General features: G+C 39.2%; 1 protein-coding gene across 1 annotated transcript in view; it reads right to left on the bottom strand.

Annotated features, from left to right (window-relative positions):
• Window positions 1-18,220, bottom strand: part of LOC105518845 (DIS3-like exonuclease 2) — a 405,890-nt gene that overhangs the window by 202,564 nt on the left and 185,106 nt on the right. Inside the window, exon 8 of the mRNA XM_011952002.1 lies at window positions 12,548-12,795. Coding sequence (XP_011807392.1) covers window positions 12,548-12,795 — 248 coding nt within the window. The remainder of the gene's footprint in view (window positions 1-12,547; window positions 12,796-18,220) is intronic.

Genomic DNA, 18,220 nt, shown 5'->3' with positions numbered 1-18,220 from the left:
ACAACGCCCGGCTAATTTTTTGTATTTTTAGTAGAGATGGGGTTTCACCATGTTAGACAAGATGGTCTCGATCTCCTGACCTCGTGATCCGCCCACCTCAGCCTCCCAAAGTGCTGGGATTACAGGCATGAGCCACCACGCCCAGCCAGAAAACATCTTCTATTCTTCAACTCTAGCTCCTTCCTTCAGCATTACTGAAGATGAGATGAGAAAAAGAAAACATTTTCCTAGGTCATTAAGAAAACCTTTCAGAAATAAAGAAAATTTAGGTTTACAGAAAGGGTAAGTCCTAGGAAAGAAAATTACAGAAAATCATCAATGAAATATATTCTAGTGGAGTTACTAGATTTCAAAGATAAAGATTTCTAAATACAAGAACTCAGGGAATATAGTTCTCATAAGCCCTTTCTGAAAAACTGCAAGGTGATGAACTGAGGTGTACCAAGAGATGGAGAAATTCCTCCACAAAGCCTGGCACTGAGCACTAGATCCATGAATGGAGTGGTGGGAGGGTGAGGAGGAGGGAGGATAAAAAGAAGAAAGTGAAGTGATGGACCTGATATTAGTTGTTAAAACAGTCCTGTCATACCAGTTACTGGATCTTTAGAAAATTAAGGAGAAAAAAAATTTTTTGTCTTTTTTGGAGCTTTGTGTTCTGATAAAATTTTTTACCAGGTTATACTCTGAGTCCGAAGAGTCTCAATTTGTTTACTCAAATTACAACATGGCTCATAAAGACAAAATTATATTTTAGTTGTGGTTTCCAAATGTGATTAATGACTCTAAGTTCCTATTAGTAGTAATTAACATTTATTTTACAAGTTCCAGAGAACATTTCTCAAGTTCCTTATTTAAATAAATTTATTATGGATTTTCATTAGAGATCTATTTTACAGCAGCATAGACTGGACAGCTTATGGCAGATAAAAATCTAACAGATCAGCATGCTGAAAGAGCTCATGCTTTAGGGGCCTTAGATGCCCTAGAAAGAATCCTATCTTGGCCAGAAACAGTGGCTCATGCCTATAATCCCAGCACTTTGGGAGGCCAAGTGGGCAGATCACACGGATCACGAAGTCAAGAGATCGAGACTATCCTGGCCAACATGGTGAAACCCCGTTTCTACTAAAAATACAAAAATTGCTGGGTGTGGTGGCACGTGCCTGTAATCCCAGCTACTTGGGAGGCTGAGGCAAGAGAACCACTTGAACCCAGGAAGCAGAGGTTGCGGTGAGCCGAGATCAAACCACTGCACTCCAGCCTGGCGACAGAGTGAGACTCTGTCAAAAGAAAAGAAGAGAGGGGAGGGGGAGGGGGAGGGGAAGGGGAAGGGGAAGGAAAGAAAAGAATCCTATCCTGTCTGCTTACTCATGAACTCTTCTGTCACCTTGAAAACCAGAATTCTTTGGTATGTAAACAAAGCCAAATTCTACTAGGGAACTGACTTTTACACTGTGTATTTGTCTTGCAGAAGGGTTTATTTTTACATTTTAAATTTAATTTCATTGTAAATTCTATTTTAAATGAATCATGAAAGTAACTTTCCCTTTTATGTAATGTAGTTCAAATGTTACAACTTTCTAAGTAGTTTCTGTCTTCTCCTTACTGTCTGAAAAGATAACAGCTGCTTTAGGACAACTATGATTCAATGCTATGTCAAAATATCTGGTGATTCTCTTAAAAACCACATTTCATCCTATTCTGCATTAAGATATGCCCTTCAAAAATAACTTAGAAGCTCTCATAGCCAAGAGGAATCTAAAGAGACAAGACAACTAAATGTAATACGAGATCCTGGAACAGATAAAGGATATTAGATTTTTAAAAACAACAAAGTTTGAAGAAAGTATGGACTTCCATTAATAATGTATCAATATTGGTTAAGAGAAAAAACTACTTTTTGAGGTGGGAGAGAAGGGGCAGATGAGAACTGTACTATCTTGATAATTTTCTGTAAATCTAAATCTGTTCTGAAAAATAAAGTTTATTTTTATGGGCCAGACACGGCAGCTCACGCCTGCAATCCCAGCACTTTGGGACGCTGAGGTGGGAAGATCGCTTGAGCCCAGGAGTTGGAGACCTGTTTGGGCAATACAGCAAGACCCTATTCCTATTAATTAAGTAATTAATTAATTAAAATTAAGTTTATTTTAAAAACCTTGGAGCAGAAAAGGAGTAAAAGTAATTTAGATGTTGAGCAACAGATAAATGATAAACTAAACCATGTCATATTTTTCAATTTTTTATGTATTTCAGAAAAAGAATTTTGAAGATGTATGTAGAGTATAATTTAACTATGTAAAAACATTTATGAAAATGCTGAAAGGGACAAATGGTGTTAATTATTTGAGAGAGAATTCTGAGTGACTTTTTAATCTATTTTCTAAGCTTCCTTTAATATCACAAAGTTGGAGGTTCTTTAGTTTAAAAATTATAGAAAAAATAATTATAACAAAAACTATAGTGCCCACTATTGGTCTGCTACCCAGTTTTCACTTCTGTCTCCTCCTTCCTCACAGAAATCTAATCTTTTTCATACAAGAAATACATCTCACCTTCAACTCCACAGACAGATACTAAGTATTCTAATAAATTCAGTGTATGGCCTCCCCTGGTGACTGTAGTCAACAGCATTGTTGGACAGGGTCTCCCTTTTTGTGTCATATGTCATCAAGAAAGCAGGTAGCCTAATCGTACTGGCAGCCATCTTCACAACCACAGAGAAACCACTACTGGATTGCTGAGGACAGCAAAAGGCAACCTGGTAACATCATCCAGTCACTGACTTTACTGGGTCTGCAGTTGCACAACCTTTGAACTCCCACTTACGTGAGATAATATTTTTTCTTATTAAGTCACTCTGGGTCAGGCATTTTTATAATTTGCTGCTAAAAGCATCCTACTACAAAATATTTTAAAAGATCATCCATGAGAAGCAAACTTCCTCTCCCTCCATTCCCTCTGCAACAGAAAATGTAAAGCTCTTACTACCAAAAATAAAATCTTAGTACTGTTAGCATCACAGATCTTGTAGAGGTATTCACTACACACCGACATGGAATTGCTGGGTTCTAGAGCATAAGAATACTATAAATGGCCCTTCCTTAAGCAACATAATTCTATCGTAAAGGTGCTCCCTTTATAATTTCCATGTTGAACTAGGCCCACAAAGTATACACCCAGATCATTTCATCTTCATGGAATATGGCAGCAAGGCCAGGAAGCCATCCCTGTCTCCTAGAGTGGATCTGTCTCGTCAGTACTGTCCCTATCCTTTGGTTATATCCTCTTTCTTGCATATGCCACTTTCTAGTTGTGTCATGGTGCTTTAGGTATGTCTCTTCCTTATCAATAGATGGGGGGGATCATCCATAAAAAGAATAAACATTTCTTTATTTCTGTATATCACTGAGACTTATATGCCTTTGGTGTCCAACACATGTTGGTGACTGAATATGTAAATAAACAAACTAATGCTCTGAACCTATTAGAGAGGCATACTACTCTTCCTTGAAATGCCAAAGGAAAGTTAAAAAAACTGAGGATGGCAAAAACAAATAAAACCCAAAGATAAATACTTCAGTAAATTATCCAGTCCTACCATAATTAGCTGCCACATTAGCAAACTTATTAACACATCAAAAAATCAGGAATAAAAGAAAATGCCTGCTACTACTGCTTTTATTCAAAACTGAACTTTTATCAGTTACTGTGTAGAAAATACCTCCTCTCCAATTGTGAGTTGCCAATTCAAGATAAGAAAAATAAATAAAAGTCATACAGATTAGAATGGAAGAAATAAATCTCTCATTACTTACCAATGATATGATTATCTACATAGAAGAGCCAAAGTAAATTACATCTCAAGTATTGAAATGAATAAGGGGATACAGCAAGATGGCTGGATATAGGATAATGTACAAAATTTAACTGTAATTCTACATGCCAGCAGCAAAAAGAAAAGACAACTTCAAACATCTGTTCTTCAGAAGACACCATTAATAACATGAAAAGACAACTCATAAACTGGAGAGAAGATAATTTCCATATCGGTGACTGCTAAAAAGATTACTTTCTGGAATATGTTTTTTTAACTCCAAAAAAATCAAATGACAAACAGCCCAATTAAAAATGGGTAAAAGCACCAACGTATGCTAAAATGAATGGGTGAAATTAAGCAGAAACAGAATACTACACAGACTCAAAAATCTTTCTAAAAATATTATATAATAATTACAAGGGAAAAAAGTAGTAAGTTAGGAATCACGGCAGATGCCTCCTTAACCAGGTGATCAAGGTGAACGTCACCAGTATCATTTACTGACATTATGTGCCCCCGATAAGATGTGTATCACCTCTGTGGTATCTTTCCCAATAATGCCTAATCTCGATCTAATCATGAGAGAACATTAGACAAACACAAACTGAGAAACATTCTACAAAATCACTGGCCAGTACTCTTCAAAAGTTTCAAGTTCATGAAGGACAAGTAAAGAGCAAGAAATGTCACAAATTGGAGAGACTACAGAGACACAGCTAACTGTAATACGGGACTCTGGACCCAGATTCTGGAACCGAAAAAGAATGTTAGTGGAAATAATGATAAAATCTGAGTAAGACCTATATTTTAATGGTATCATACCAAGATTAATTGCTTACTTTTGGTAAGTATTCCATGGTCATGTAAGATGTTAACATAATGAGAAGATAGGTAAAACATACACAGGAACTCTCTGCTCCATTTTTGCAATTTCTGTAATCAAAATTATCTAAATAAAAAATTAACTGTTAAAAAATGGGTAAAAACATGAAGACACTGTCTAGAAAAGGAAACATGACCATGAGTATGTAAAAATATGTTCAACTTCATCAGTAATTAGGAAAAAAATAATGAAAATCATAATGATTATCACTATTTTTACTCACCTGGCTGGCAAAAAAATGAGTCTAACAAGTGTTAATAAGAACGTGGAGCAATGGAATCGCATACACACTGCTGGTACAACTAAAAAGGGGTACAATCACTTTGGGAATGGCTTGGCTAGAAAGTTGTAAAGTTAAACATGTACCTATGTATCATCCAGTAATTTCATTCTTAAGTAGAATCTAGAAAAACTTTAGTTAATGAGCACTGGAATGTTTGCAGGAGCACAATTCTCTGTTCAACCCAAATGTACACTGCTAAATTATGGTATATTTCAGGAAATGGAAATATTATGGATTAAAATGAGTTAAATATATGAGTATATTTTAGAAACATGTTAAATGAAAAAAGGCAAGTGATAGAATATATAAAACATGGTATTCTGTATAAGGTTCAAAAACAAGCAAAACAAAATAACATTATTTAGGGTTATAAATATGGGTAAATTATTTTTTAAAGTACATTTTCATTAGTATATTTGAGATAGTGGTTGCCTCTGGGGAAAAAATTATCGTTTAGGATACAGGAGAACAGACAGGGAACTTGAACAGCATTGGTGATGTTATATTTCTTAATCTGGTTCATGAATTCATGGGTTGGTTTTAGTATTAGGTTTCAAAAATTATGTAAGTGTTACATATATTCTTTTTCCGGTGAAATATGCTTTATAATTAAAGTTGATAAATATTTTAAAAATAATATTTTAGTCAAATGTATACCAAAACCTCAATAGTGATCATTTCTGGGGATGAAACTCTGGGAAATTTTCATTTTCTATAGTACACATTTGAATAAATTTAACAGTAAATATTTAATATATATGTATTTGGAAAAAATAAAATTTAAAAATGTTTAATTTGATATTTCAATAATAGTTGTAAGAGAGAAAGCTTTCCTCCCTAGAGTTATTTATAATGATCACCACTTCAATTTTTCAGCACTAGAGCTCCTCCATGAATACTGCATGATTCATTCACTCACAATGAATGACGCTGCAACTGAGTCCTACTGTAAAATTAATCTGAATGGCACTGAAACAATATTCCCAACTTCCTACACATGATAGGTGGGGGCCTTGGGAGACATATAAACATTCTTTATAAATAAGCATCAGATCTACTATCGTGGGTGATGTGTCCATTAAAAACTTATTGAGGGAAGGGACCAGCTACAGACAGAAAAAAATATAACAAGAAAGTCCTTCAAATTGGCCTCTTTGCCTTAAAGAAATCAGAAACACTTAATAGTCAAGATTAGTGTTCTCAGTCATTCATCATCTTTTCTCTACTAAATATTCTTATAAACTCCTAGTCTTACAACTAGATAATATAAAGAAGACAGTCATGCACTCTTGCAGTGATTAACACTATCGTATTACTACTCTTAAATACATGCTCTCATACATGTTGGTCCAATGTTGGAAACTCCATGCAAAAGATATAATGGCATCATAGCCCTGAGAATGTACCAGTGGGGAACAATCAAACATCAACTACACCGAGCGCCCAAACTTCTAACAATACAAAGTAAAAACGAAGTGTGGCAAATACACTTGTCTTTGGCTGTATATTTTATCTATTACTTTCTATAATCAGGAGAGAGAAAAAGTTATTTTCGTTTCTTGTGGTTCAGTACTACGACATAGCAGAAAGTAGCACTTAAGGAATGGGGACCTCAGGAAAGGTGTTTTTGTCAGTGAAAATAGATAAAAGCATGGAGAAAAGAAGTAAGAGTCAACAATACTGAGTTATTTAAGAAAAGGTCTTGAAATTTAAGAATGAATTGATGTTGATATGAAGAGAGCAAAGAGGAAGCTGAAAGGATTTAATGAGTATAAGAGAAGGCTGATGGTTATCTAAGGTCCTCTACGTTGTAATATTTTCCAGAAGGTGCACTAGAAATTGCAGTTGAAGATGGCAACTTTGGAGGAACTGCCAAAACTGCATACAGTGCTCATCAAGGAAAGGAACGATTTGGTAACCTAAGCCTGGATCTGGATCATTCTCCTCCATTCCTTTAACTTTTCCTCTGCCTTGACCAGGCTTTTCTCAGTGTTGAAGACGCAGTTTTTTCCAAAGCTGATGCTTACAGGCCACCAGGTGGAGCCCAACAGTCACAAAAAAAAGAGCCCCCTCCTCAGCCTGATTTGCTTTTTGCCTCCTAGCCGGCCAGGTCCATACCCCTTGAAAAGAACATACAAACTCTATAGATTTGGTAATGCGAGTCCATAGCATTATATAACTTGGTTTCTCCCTCAGAGCTGTCTTTAAAGAATATGCTCTCAAAAAGATGAAATATTCCTTTTGCAAAGGGAAAGATTGGATACAGTTATTTTTCAGTTTGCTAATCTTGGAGCCTATGTTTCAATGAAACAAACTAATTTCTTTTGTTTGTTTTTTCTATCAATCTAGTCATGGTTTAATTTTTCTACTAATTACAATTCAATGTATTTAATGTAATTTAATGACTACCTCTTCAATTCTTGTCTACCCTATAAGAAATTGAGTATCTACCAAAACAGAATGGAATGTCAAAATATTTGCTTCCATCAGTCAATAAATATTGCTGACTGGCTAATAACAACCATAAGGTGCAAAGCTAGAAGACAAAGGCGATACCAGAACAGACCCCCACCCCCTACTTCCCATCTCTACCACAGTCCTCCAAGGTCAGAATTTCCCTTCCTCTGCTTTCACCTCACTCCATCATCCGCTCCAGTGGAACCTGCTGTCCTTCACACTCATTAAAGCCAGCAGCACTGTAACCCACTCTCTGTTTCTCATTTCCACAGCCTCCTATTAAGCCTAGGCAATCCCATGTTCAACCAAGAACTTCTCAGTCTATACTGACCTATTCATTTTTCCTCCTCCTCCTCCACCCTCAAAGCCACCAGACTTTGCTTGATAATATAAATATGTCAATTTGCTCTAGGTCGGTTCATGCCATATATCTTCAGTTAGCCTTCAGTGTTGCCAAGAAACACTATTAAGTTCCTCACAGTAGCTGCTGTAAAACTTTCCTATTTTATTCAAGATTTACCCTTAAATATTCAAGAAGAAACCATGACAAATCTGGGAGAAAGTGACAATGATATCTCTATGCTCACGACATCCTGGAAAGAGAAGCTGGAACTGTAAACTCCAGACTTTAGGATACCAGATTTCCCAAAGGTCTGAGAAAATATAGGCATGAATTCCACTGCAAGAGTTTCTAAAGGGAAAGATGATTTAAGAGGGTTGGGAAGCTCTTAAAACTGTAAATCTGATTATATAATTGCAGATCATTCCAGTGAGGAAGCCAATGTGGCTTTTTAATTATCCTGGACCAGAGTCTAGTACTAAATATTAAAGGTACTAAATATGTTGTGATGTATAACAAAAAACAGTGATCCCTAAAAGCTAGCAAGGGCTCACTTGCGTTTTGATAGCATTACAGAACTAAGATTCATAAAAATGTGGTAGATGTAATGTAATGTATAGAGAGGTGAACAAGGTTCAAATGAGATCTCTCACGACAATTCTAAGAACAAGATAGCAAATAACTTAATAACAACTGGAAGTTGTAATACTCTTTGAGCTGCCCCTAAATGGTGGCCCCAAGGCAGCACTAGGGTGTCAGAGAAGCAATGCTTACAGCAAAGGGGACGCCAAGTTCCATGTCCTCCCTAAGGATCCTTCCAAAGCTACTAACATCATATATTCCATTAATGTGTGCATTCTATTCAATTTTTTTGTTAAACATCTGTGCCTTCTCAATTTGGCATTCTCCACCTGAGTTTTTATATTTGTTGTATGCTATTGTCAAGCATAGACTTTGAAGTCATAGAACCTTAGTCCTCATCATTTTCTGTTCCAAATTACTCCTTGTGTGTTTTCTAGCTTGATTCATGGTGCAACATCTTCCTAGTCAACCTGGCTCAAGACGTTGGGGTCATCAATTCATTTCCATCTACTCATCTGACCAGTCAGCAAATGTTCACTAAGCGTCCTTGTCCTGAAGGAGCTCATGGCCAAGTAAAACAAATAAGCAATTGCAATCCAAACAGATGAGAGCTCTAATAATAGTACTAATAGAAGCTATGGGAGCACCAGAAGGGAGGCCTGTGAGTCAAGGAACATTTTTTGAGTGGACAACTGAGTTGAGTTTAAAAGTTGAGTATTTCACCAAGCAAACACTAGAGAAAGGAGAAAGCCACTGTTAGGAAAGAAGTGTAATGTGCAAAAGTTTGGAACTATGAACATACACAGTCAGCTTGGGAAATGGCAAGTTGGACTTCTGATAGTGAAGACCATGGAAGGAACTGAGATGGCTCCCAGTGAATTGTGGTTAAATGCCATCAGCATCCACCCACTCCCCCTAGTCAGAGCCCTGAAAGTTCATCCAAGATTCTCTCCTTCTCCCTCATGCCCCATTTCTAATTAGTCATCACATCTGGGAAAATTTACCTTCTTAATCTCCCCTGAATATTTTCATTTCTTTTGTTTCCTCCACTGCAACTCTTTATTTCAGGTTCTCCCATCTCATCTGTCTTACTGCGATAGTGTATTATGACCTCCTGCTGCTAGGCATGTCCCTCCTCATCTATTCTTTACTCTCAGTCAGAGTGATCTTTCAGCAAAGAGGCCTCTGTCCTGTAAGAAATGATCCTGGATTTCCCCCTTCACTGACCTCCTCTAAATTCCCCCAAATTATTTTATTCCTATGGAAGAACTTACAACTTCTGTTTTGTACTATAGGTAGAACTCAAAGAGATAAGCCATTCAAGTCATCTGTTTTATCCATGCTCATTCCCAGAGAGTCCCACAGCGCTGCTAATTGGGTGTGAATCATGGATGGCACTCTGGACCCCCACCTCTGCTTGAAACTACTGATGAGGGAAAAATACCTGCCTCAAGCTAGACCAGTAAGATTTTCCACCATAGAAATTCTGTATTGTGATCTAGACTTTAGTATGTAACTGCCATAGGACTGGCAGTACCATTTTGGGGCCATGTGTGCTGCTGTGCAGGTAGAAGACGACTGTGCAGAGAGAAGCAGAATAACACAGCTCATAGGCAAAAAGGGGTAAAGAAAAGATACTGTGTGGTGGCTGGGCTAGTCACAGGGGTGAAAGAGAAACTGTGGTTCCTTTGTTGCCTTGCTAGTTCTGATTTTCTCATGAGACTTCCTCAATTTCCTGCTCACCAGCTTCTTATATTAATCTCTACTTTTATTTAAATTAGTTCAAGTGGGATTCCACTCCTTAGAATCAAATTATCCCTATGATATATGTATATGCAAAAATCCTTTTGCATTAGACTATAAGTTCCTTAAATAACAAATCCATAGCTTGTTTACCACTGTATTTCTCAGATAATATAGCACAGTACTTTACACATAGTTGAATCAAAACCTGTCTGGTGAACTAAACATAACTACAGAAGAGGTAAATGACTTTGAACTTGAATAACTAGAAGCAATTACATAGGCAAAGCAAGTCCAATACTTTCAAGGATAGAAGTATAGGAGTAGGGAAGAAATTCAGAAGGAAGCCACCTTAGCTAAACTTGACTTTTAGGGATAGTTTTTACGGAAGCTAACCATACACTTTTGTACCCACAGCAGGTATTCCCATCACACTCCTGGTCAAAGCCTGGCAAAGATAAAGGAGGAAACCTAGGCAGTCATAGCACAGCATGTTCTGATTAAGAAACAGTGACCTCAGTTCTTAAAGATCAGTAACGGATAACCAGAACAAAATGGCAAGGCGACCACCAACATACTCAACAGCTGCAGCCCTCACCCCTCGTACAACAGACGTCATCTGAGCTATTCATCAGGAAAACCTACCATATTTTACTTCTTAAAATAAATTTTCTCTTTTTCACAAAGATTTTAAAAGGCATATTTTCATAAATGATAATTTTTATATCCTTATATTAAGAAAGTAGAGAAAAAACATGATGTTTCCATCTAAATATGATTATCTTCATTTTTTATTTTGAAAATTATATAATTAATATATGACTATCATCTTTAAATATTATTTCTTTAGATCCAGCAAATGTGCTTGAGGCTTCAAAGCCCTGACTCCCTTTTTGTTGTATTTTACCTTCAAGAAAAGGGTTCCTGATAAAGTAATGGCTCAGCTATAAAAAAATAAAAATTAAAAAAGACCTAGAAGACCATGAAAGTAATAAGAGAAACTCATACTATGAAGATTTCCTGACTACACCCTTACAACTTGAAAACTAAGGAAGCAGTCCAATCAAGTACACACAATGGGATATGACAGAAAGGCAGATAAAAAACAAGGCTGGATTTCCTGGTTTGATGTGAAAGTCTTCCTCTTTTACTGCCAAACAGAGTGTGGCTGCACAATCAACAGGACCAGGTGGCACAACCGTTACTGGGCCTTTTGATTTGATGGTGAGAAACTGGCAAGCTTGTAAGAAGGACTATTTAGGGCTCAAGGGGTTGACATCACTTTTGGATAATGAGTTAGGCTTTAAAATGATGACATTGCAATCACACCACTTGAGAGGAAAAAAAGAAAGTACAACTGTTCCTAAGTAGCTATGAGATCATTTAAATCACACCAATCTTCATATAACTGAAAAAGTGGCACAGGGTAGTGTTTCTTATATATGAAACACTCTTATATATATAACACACACATTTGATTTGGCTTATTTTGCTAGGCATAAGAAGCTAAGTATAGAACAAACCTGATACAAGCAGCACATTGTAGCCATCCATTCAGTGCTGACTCTCCTAACCATAGGACATTCCCAGGAGGGTACATACTGTACAAGTGAGATGACCAACAAGCAAGACATTAAACTAGAATAAAAGTAAATCAACAGGCTCTTTTCTAGATTGTATACCTTTATAGTCATTTCCTGTGAAGCATAAACCAGACATCATCTATAATAAACACTTAATGACATAGCTAAAACTTAATGCTTTTCTTTCAACATGAATACCAGTTCTAAGAAGAAAACAGGCATAGCATTTGGTGAAGCAATTAGGTCCAGCAGTTTCTTCAGATCAAAATGAAGTGGCCATCCATGATGCTCTGGGACTGTGTCATGTATATTTAAGTTAGATCGATTTCTGACAGTTTCCACAAAAACATGGTACACCTTTCCTTCTTACAATAGGGTAGTTTTTAATGCCATAGGCGAATTCAATACCAAAAAAGAATGCCATTCAAATATACCTTCATGTTCATATTTTAAAGCAAAGGAACCTGGGGTCTCCTGAATATGCCTAGACTTTGCATGGTTTAACACTAGCATCTGCAAGGAGAGGACTGGTTGTTTGACGCAATGAATTATCTGTGGTACACAAGTACAAATAGGACACATGACATTAACTAAATAAGTAGAGGCTCAGAATATGCTCATGTTTTACACCAAAAAACACAAACAAGAATGTGACTGCCTGGTAATTCAAGGAACATACAGGCAACCAGTTGAGGTGGCAGCTAAGAGTGACTTCTGAAGAATCAGGACCAAAATACACCAGAAACTATGCTTCAATAAAGAAATAATAATTAAAATACACAAAAAGTTTACCTAAAGACCACCTAAACTGAGTTCTGCCTGTGACCTGTAGTTTTCCCTACCAGAGATCACCTACCCCAGGGCAAAATTGCAGTCCTCCTTCCAGTCCACAATGCGGCAGATGAAGAGTGTGTTGGCATAATCTTTAGGCCGTGCCACAAAGTCCTGGGGACAGTCCTTGAGAGGCACATAAATTCTAGGCACTCGGTGGTCTGAGGGAGAAAACAGGGCGTATTTCTTAAACAGTTCGCTGTTCTTATCAGCCAAGAGTTTGAGGAAGCCGGTTGCTGCTCGAGAATGTTTTTTCTCCAAGATGTAAACCACCTAAAAACACCAAAGATATAGTCAATGTTGTTTATCTGCAGTACTGAATTACACTTGGGAGAGGTCAACAGGTTATAATTTGATCAACTAGCAGGAATCAGCAGTTTTTCTAGGTCAAAATAAGTGCCTCTCAGTGATGATCTGTGACTAAGTAATCTATATTTAAGTAGCAACAAGTATCTAGTAAGCATATATATACAAGAAAAATTATGTAATACATGGATGAATTAAATCAAAGAGCTTTATTACCATGACCTGTGTCTTATAAAGACATGTGGGACTCCAGCAGGGAAGTATAGCTCCAGGTATTTGTTCCACATTATACTTTTCTCCCATGAACAATACCAGTATCTCACAGAAACAACACAGTAGGTGCTTTTTGTAAAAGAAAAAGGGTTATTAGATATAAATTACTTCTCTTAATTATGTCTTCAACAGCTGAAAGGAGAAATACTTGATCTTCCTTCTTTCCAAGATTAAACCCAAGCTCTAATTTGACTAGATGAAGATTGAGGTCACCACTCCACCATATACACATGCGATTTCCATTGAGAGAGAAGTATTCTCCTAGAAAATGAGTCTTCTCCCTCACCCACTCCCCACTCCCGGAACGCACTCCTCCTGCAGTGCTTCCTTTACCCACTGTAGCCAGTCTGCAGGTCGTCCCTTCCTCAGAGCTGCTTGTCGACATCCCACCAGACCCCTGAACAAAGATTCAGCCTGCAGTTGAGCTGGCTGCTGTTCTTCTCTATGTCCCTGACTCCATGTGGAATCTCAGCCCATTTGCAGGAAACCTCCAAACCAGTTGAGTGCACCACACCTCTCCCCCAGTCACTCCCAGCTACTACCCCACAGGAAAGCACCTTAGGGCACCCATCTTCTCATGCAAGCTCACTCCCAAAACATGCTCTACTTTTTCCCTCTTAACTCTTCCTTCTTCCCTGAAAAACATCTATTTTAAACAAACTGCTGTACCCTCTTTCAAGAAGGCTGTGGGACGCCCCCCTCCCCCTTGCATGTAACTATCTGTCCTAAGGACTGTCTTCCCCAGCCCATTTGGGAAGAGGATGCTCCTTTTCCCACATACAGCCCCTGAAATTGGTGTCCGTGTTTTCCCATGCTGCACCGCCACGCCCAGACCTTTACTCTTCCAGCCTCATGCATGTATGTGCACCCTCTTCTGGTTCAAGTGGTCCCTTTCTTGTTATTATCATCTCCCGGCCTCCTGGTTACTCCGTGAAATCTGGCTTACAGTCTGGCCCTCCCACGTCTACCCAGGTGAGTAACTTAGTCAACATCCTGTCCTCACCGTTCCGCCATCTCTTCAGCAACCTTCACTTCTATTTGACTTCAGCAACTCGTCCTCATGGCCACACCTCAGCATCATCTGAAACTAGTCCAATTCCAACACCCGCTCTCTGACGAATCCATCACACAGCTCACTTGTTCTCCAGTGCTGCACTCCACAGGCTTTTTCACCACATCAAGACTTCTAGCACCTTTAACCCTTGCCTGTTCTCCAAGTCTGTTAGCTACGTCTAAGCCTCGAATCCTTTCCTCCCTTCCCAGAGCCACCGTGTGTGTGTGTGTGTGTGTGTGTGTGCGCGCCCGTGTGTGTGTGTGTGTGTGTGCGCGCCCGCGCGCGCACACGCACAATACCAATACCACATGTACACTTTTTTTTTCCTTTGGAGACAGCCTTGCTCTGTCACCCAGACTGAAGTGCAGTGGTGTGATCTTGGCTCACTGCAACCTCTGCCTCCCAGGTTCAAGCAATCCTGCCTCAGTCTCCTGAGTTTCTGGGACCACAGACGTGTCACCAGTCACCACTCCTGGATAATTTGTTTATTTATTAGAGACAGGGTTTCACTATGTTGTCCAGGCTGGTGTCAAACTCCTGACCTCAAGAGATCTGCCCGTCTCGGCCTCTGAAAATGCTAGGATTATGGGCATGAGTCACTGCATCCAGCCTTGAGCCACCATATTCTATCACCTCAAATCCTCTTACTCAAGCTGTCAAATGCCTTCTCTTCTGATCCTTCCACCAACTCACCCTAAAAACCTTCAGTCCTGGAACATTTCAGCCACCAGTATTCTCTAACCTTAAACGCAAGGTATAGAGTTGATCAGCAAAGAAATTACAATTGTACAGATGGATAGCATTATACATTGTTATACAACTTTTGCTAGAACCTTAAATTCTCTGAAGATATATTTTCACCTGTCCCCATTCTGCACAATCTCTCCTTTCATCTTCACTCTCTTGATCCTCTCCCAGGGCTCCAGTTTTCTCAATGTTCAATCTTTTTGTTGTCCCACAACTCCCTGAGGCTCTGTTCAACTTTTTTCAGTCTATACTTTCTTTGTTCAGATTGGGTAAATTCTACTGATCTGTCCTCAAGTTCAGTGATTCTCTGTTGTGTCGTCTCTACTACTGAGCCTATCCAACAGTATTTTTACTTCTGTTATTGTACTTTGCAGGACTATAATTTCCATTTGGTCCTTTTTATAATTTTTTTTTTTTTTTTTTTTCTGGAGACAGAATCTTGCTCTGTTACCCAGGCTAGAATATAGTGGCATGATCTCAGCTCACTGCAACCTTCGTCTCCTGGGTTCAAGTGATTCTCCTGTCTCAGCCTCCCCAGTAGCTGGGATTACAGGCACGTGCCACTGCACCCAGCTAATTTTTGTATGTTTTTAGTAGAAACAGGGTTTTGCCATGTTGGCCAGGCTGGTCTTGAACTCCTGACCTCAGGTGATCTGCCCACCTTGTCCTTCCAAAGTGCTGGGATTACAGGCGTGAGCCACCGTGCCCGGCCTTTTTATAATTTCTAAATCTTTGCTGAGATTTTCTATTTTCTCAAAGGTTTGAAGAAAGTTTTTAATCGCTTATTGAAGCACTTTTATGATGGCTATTTTGAAATCATTGTTGGGTAACTGCAAGAGCTCAGTGCGGGCATCAAATGATTGTCTTCTCATTCACATTGTGATCTTCCTGTTCTTGGTATGACGGGTGGTTTCCAATTGTACCTGGACCTTTCGGTTATCATGTTAAGACACTCTGGGTCTTGTTTAAATCTTTTATTTTAGAAGGCAGTCACACACCCTGTTGAGGTTTAGCATGCAGGTCCTGACCTACTTTTGTGGGCTGTAGTTTCAATGACAATTTCCTTGGAAAACAGCCTTTGCAGTGCTATCTTGGTATGTTCGGTTTATATGGTATCACTGGAGCTCCCGCTGTTCCCTACTGGTACTGCCTATGTGGGTGGAAAGAAATTCCCCAAGCCAGGCCACCTGGTCTAAGTGTGGAATGGGGATCTCCAGCCTGCAAGGACAAAGAGCCTTCCCATTTTGGGATTCTTGTTGTGGCAAGATCTCCTTAATGGTGCTACCTGGCTGCCCAGTGTTTCTGAGTGGAAGAGGGAAGTCTCTGGTCCACAAGGATAAAGAGGTTTTGTGGACCACACACACATTACGACCAGATCTCCTTTGCTAATGCCACCAAGCTGTGTGGTATCTCTGGGTGAAGGAGGGAAGTTCTCTTGCCTGTGAGAACATGGGGGCTTCCCATACCTGACGGCATGCTGTGGCCAGATCACCTTTCCTGGTGTTTTCTGGCTAGATGTCCAGCATCTCTGGATGTTCAGTGCCTCTGAGCAGAAGACAGTCTCAGCCCCACAGAAACAAAGAGGCTTCCTGGGCTGGGCCACTTCTAGAATCCTTCTTGTTGGAGCCACTCAGATACCTGATGTCTCTTGGTGGGAAAGAGAAGCTGCAGGTCCAGGGAGGAAGGAAAGCCCTTCTCTTAACCACTTATTGTCATTAGGGCTCTTTACAGGTGCTATGGATTGCCTGGTGTTGCTGGAGGGATTTCTGTTAGATCTGGGTGAGAATGAGTCTAGCTGGACCACCCTCTATTGCCAGGTTGGCATTCAGAAACACTGGGCTTGGGCCACCTTCTGTTGTTGCTGTTGTTGGTGGGGGATTGCAAGGTCCCTGCTGTTAATGATGTTTCTCTAGTACCGGCGAAACTAGTTTGCCTTCCTCTTTTCACCTTTCCGAATTCTCCTTTGGTTGCCTCTTGTTTTTTCCAGGGTTTACAGTTATCCTCAGTGGGAGGAGCAAGAAAAAACAGATCTATGCCATCTTGTCTGAACTGGAAATTCTTGTTTCTTGTTTTAATGTTTGACAGCACAGAAGTGTATAAAGTAGGTTGACATTACTACATTAGCTGCAATTCATATAATGTTAATTGTCATGGAAATGACTCTACCATAGCATAAGTTTCACAGGCAAGTGCTGTTTTGCCTTGTGATTTTTGGCTGAATCCACTAAAAACATTATCCAAAAGAAAGGGAGATAGGGACAAGGGAGAAGGGAGAGGGAAAACATGTTTGGAGGGCAGTAGCAAATCACAGAACACAGGTTCCAGGGCTGCCTCTACTCAGCTCTGACTGCAGTCATTTAGGAATTTGGCCCAGTGTTACCAAATGTTTTGTTTTGACAAGAGAAGCCAAAAGTCTAATTTTTAATATGAACACCCCCACCCCTGCCCACCGATGACTCTCTTTTTTTTTGCTGGAAGCCATGAAGTCAAAATTTTTAATTACTGCAAGGTCAAACAAAATAGGTCTGTGAGCCAGATCCATCCCCAGGCTTTGCATTCATTCTCATCTCCCACACCTAACATGTTGCCTGGAGCAGAGCTAGTATTCAAATATACAGAGTATGATTTAGAGATTCCTCATGTCAGTATGCAAGAGCAATACTCTGCTAACCAACTTGCTGGGTAGAGTAAGCACACTGCATTCCCAGATGAAACACACTGATGGATGCTTCTGAAACATAAAGTCTCATGCCATTATGCCACTTTACACTTTGCCCTTCACCATTTCTACCACTATGAGCTATCTGCACAGTTAGAAGTCAGCTGTGTTTGGTCAAGCGTGTGGGCTCACACCTGTAATCCCAGTACTTTGGGAGGCCGAGGCGGGCAGATCATGAGGTCAGGAGTTCGAGACCAGCCTGGCGAAACCCCGTTTCTACTAAAAATACAAAAAATGAGCCAGGCCTGGTGGTGCACGCCTGTAATCCCAGCTACTCGGGAGGCAGAAGAATCGCTTGAACCAGGGAGGCAGAGGTTGCAGTGAGCCAAGATCTCACCATTGCACTCCAGCCTGGGCAAAAACAGTGAAACTCCGTCTCAAACAAAAAAAAGAAGTCAGCTGTGTTTCATCCCACATCTGAAAATGACACTAGCTTATATAATTAAAGAATACAAGTGAATTGTGCAAAATGGTGAAATAGAAATATAAAAACAATTGTTTCATAACTAAATTGAATACTTTGGAAAAACTAAAAAAGACATTAAAAATTATTTTTAAATTAGGTATGCGCATGGTAACAATAAAAAAAGAACTGGAGC

The sequence above is a fragment of the Colobus angolensis genome, unplaced genomic scaffold (genome assembly GCF_000951035.1).
Source record: "Colobus angolensis palliatus isolate OR3802 unplaced genomic scaffold, Cang.pa_1.0 Scaffold33, whole genome shotgun sequence".
Lineage (NCBI taxonomy): Eukaryota > Metazoa > Chordata > Mammalia > Primates > Cercopithecidae > Colobus > Colobus angolensis.
Note: the sequence above shows the minus strand (reverse complement) of the source record. Positions and strands in the feature narration are given on the sequence as shown.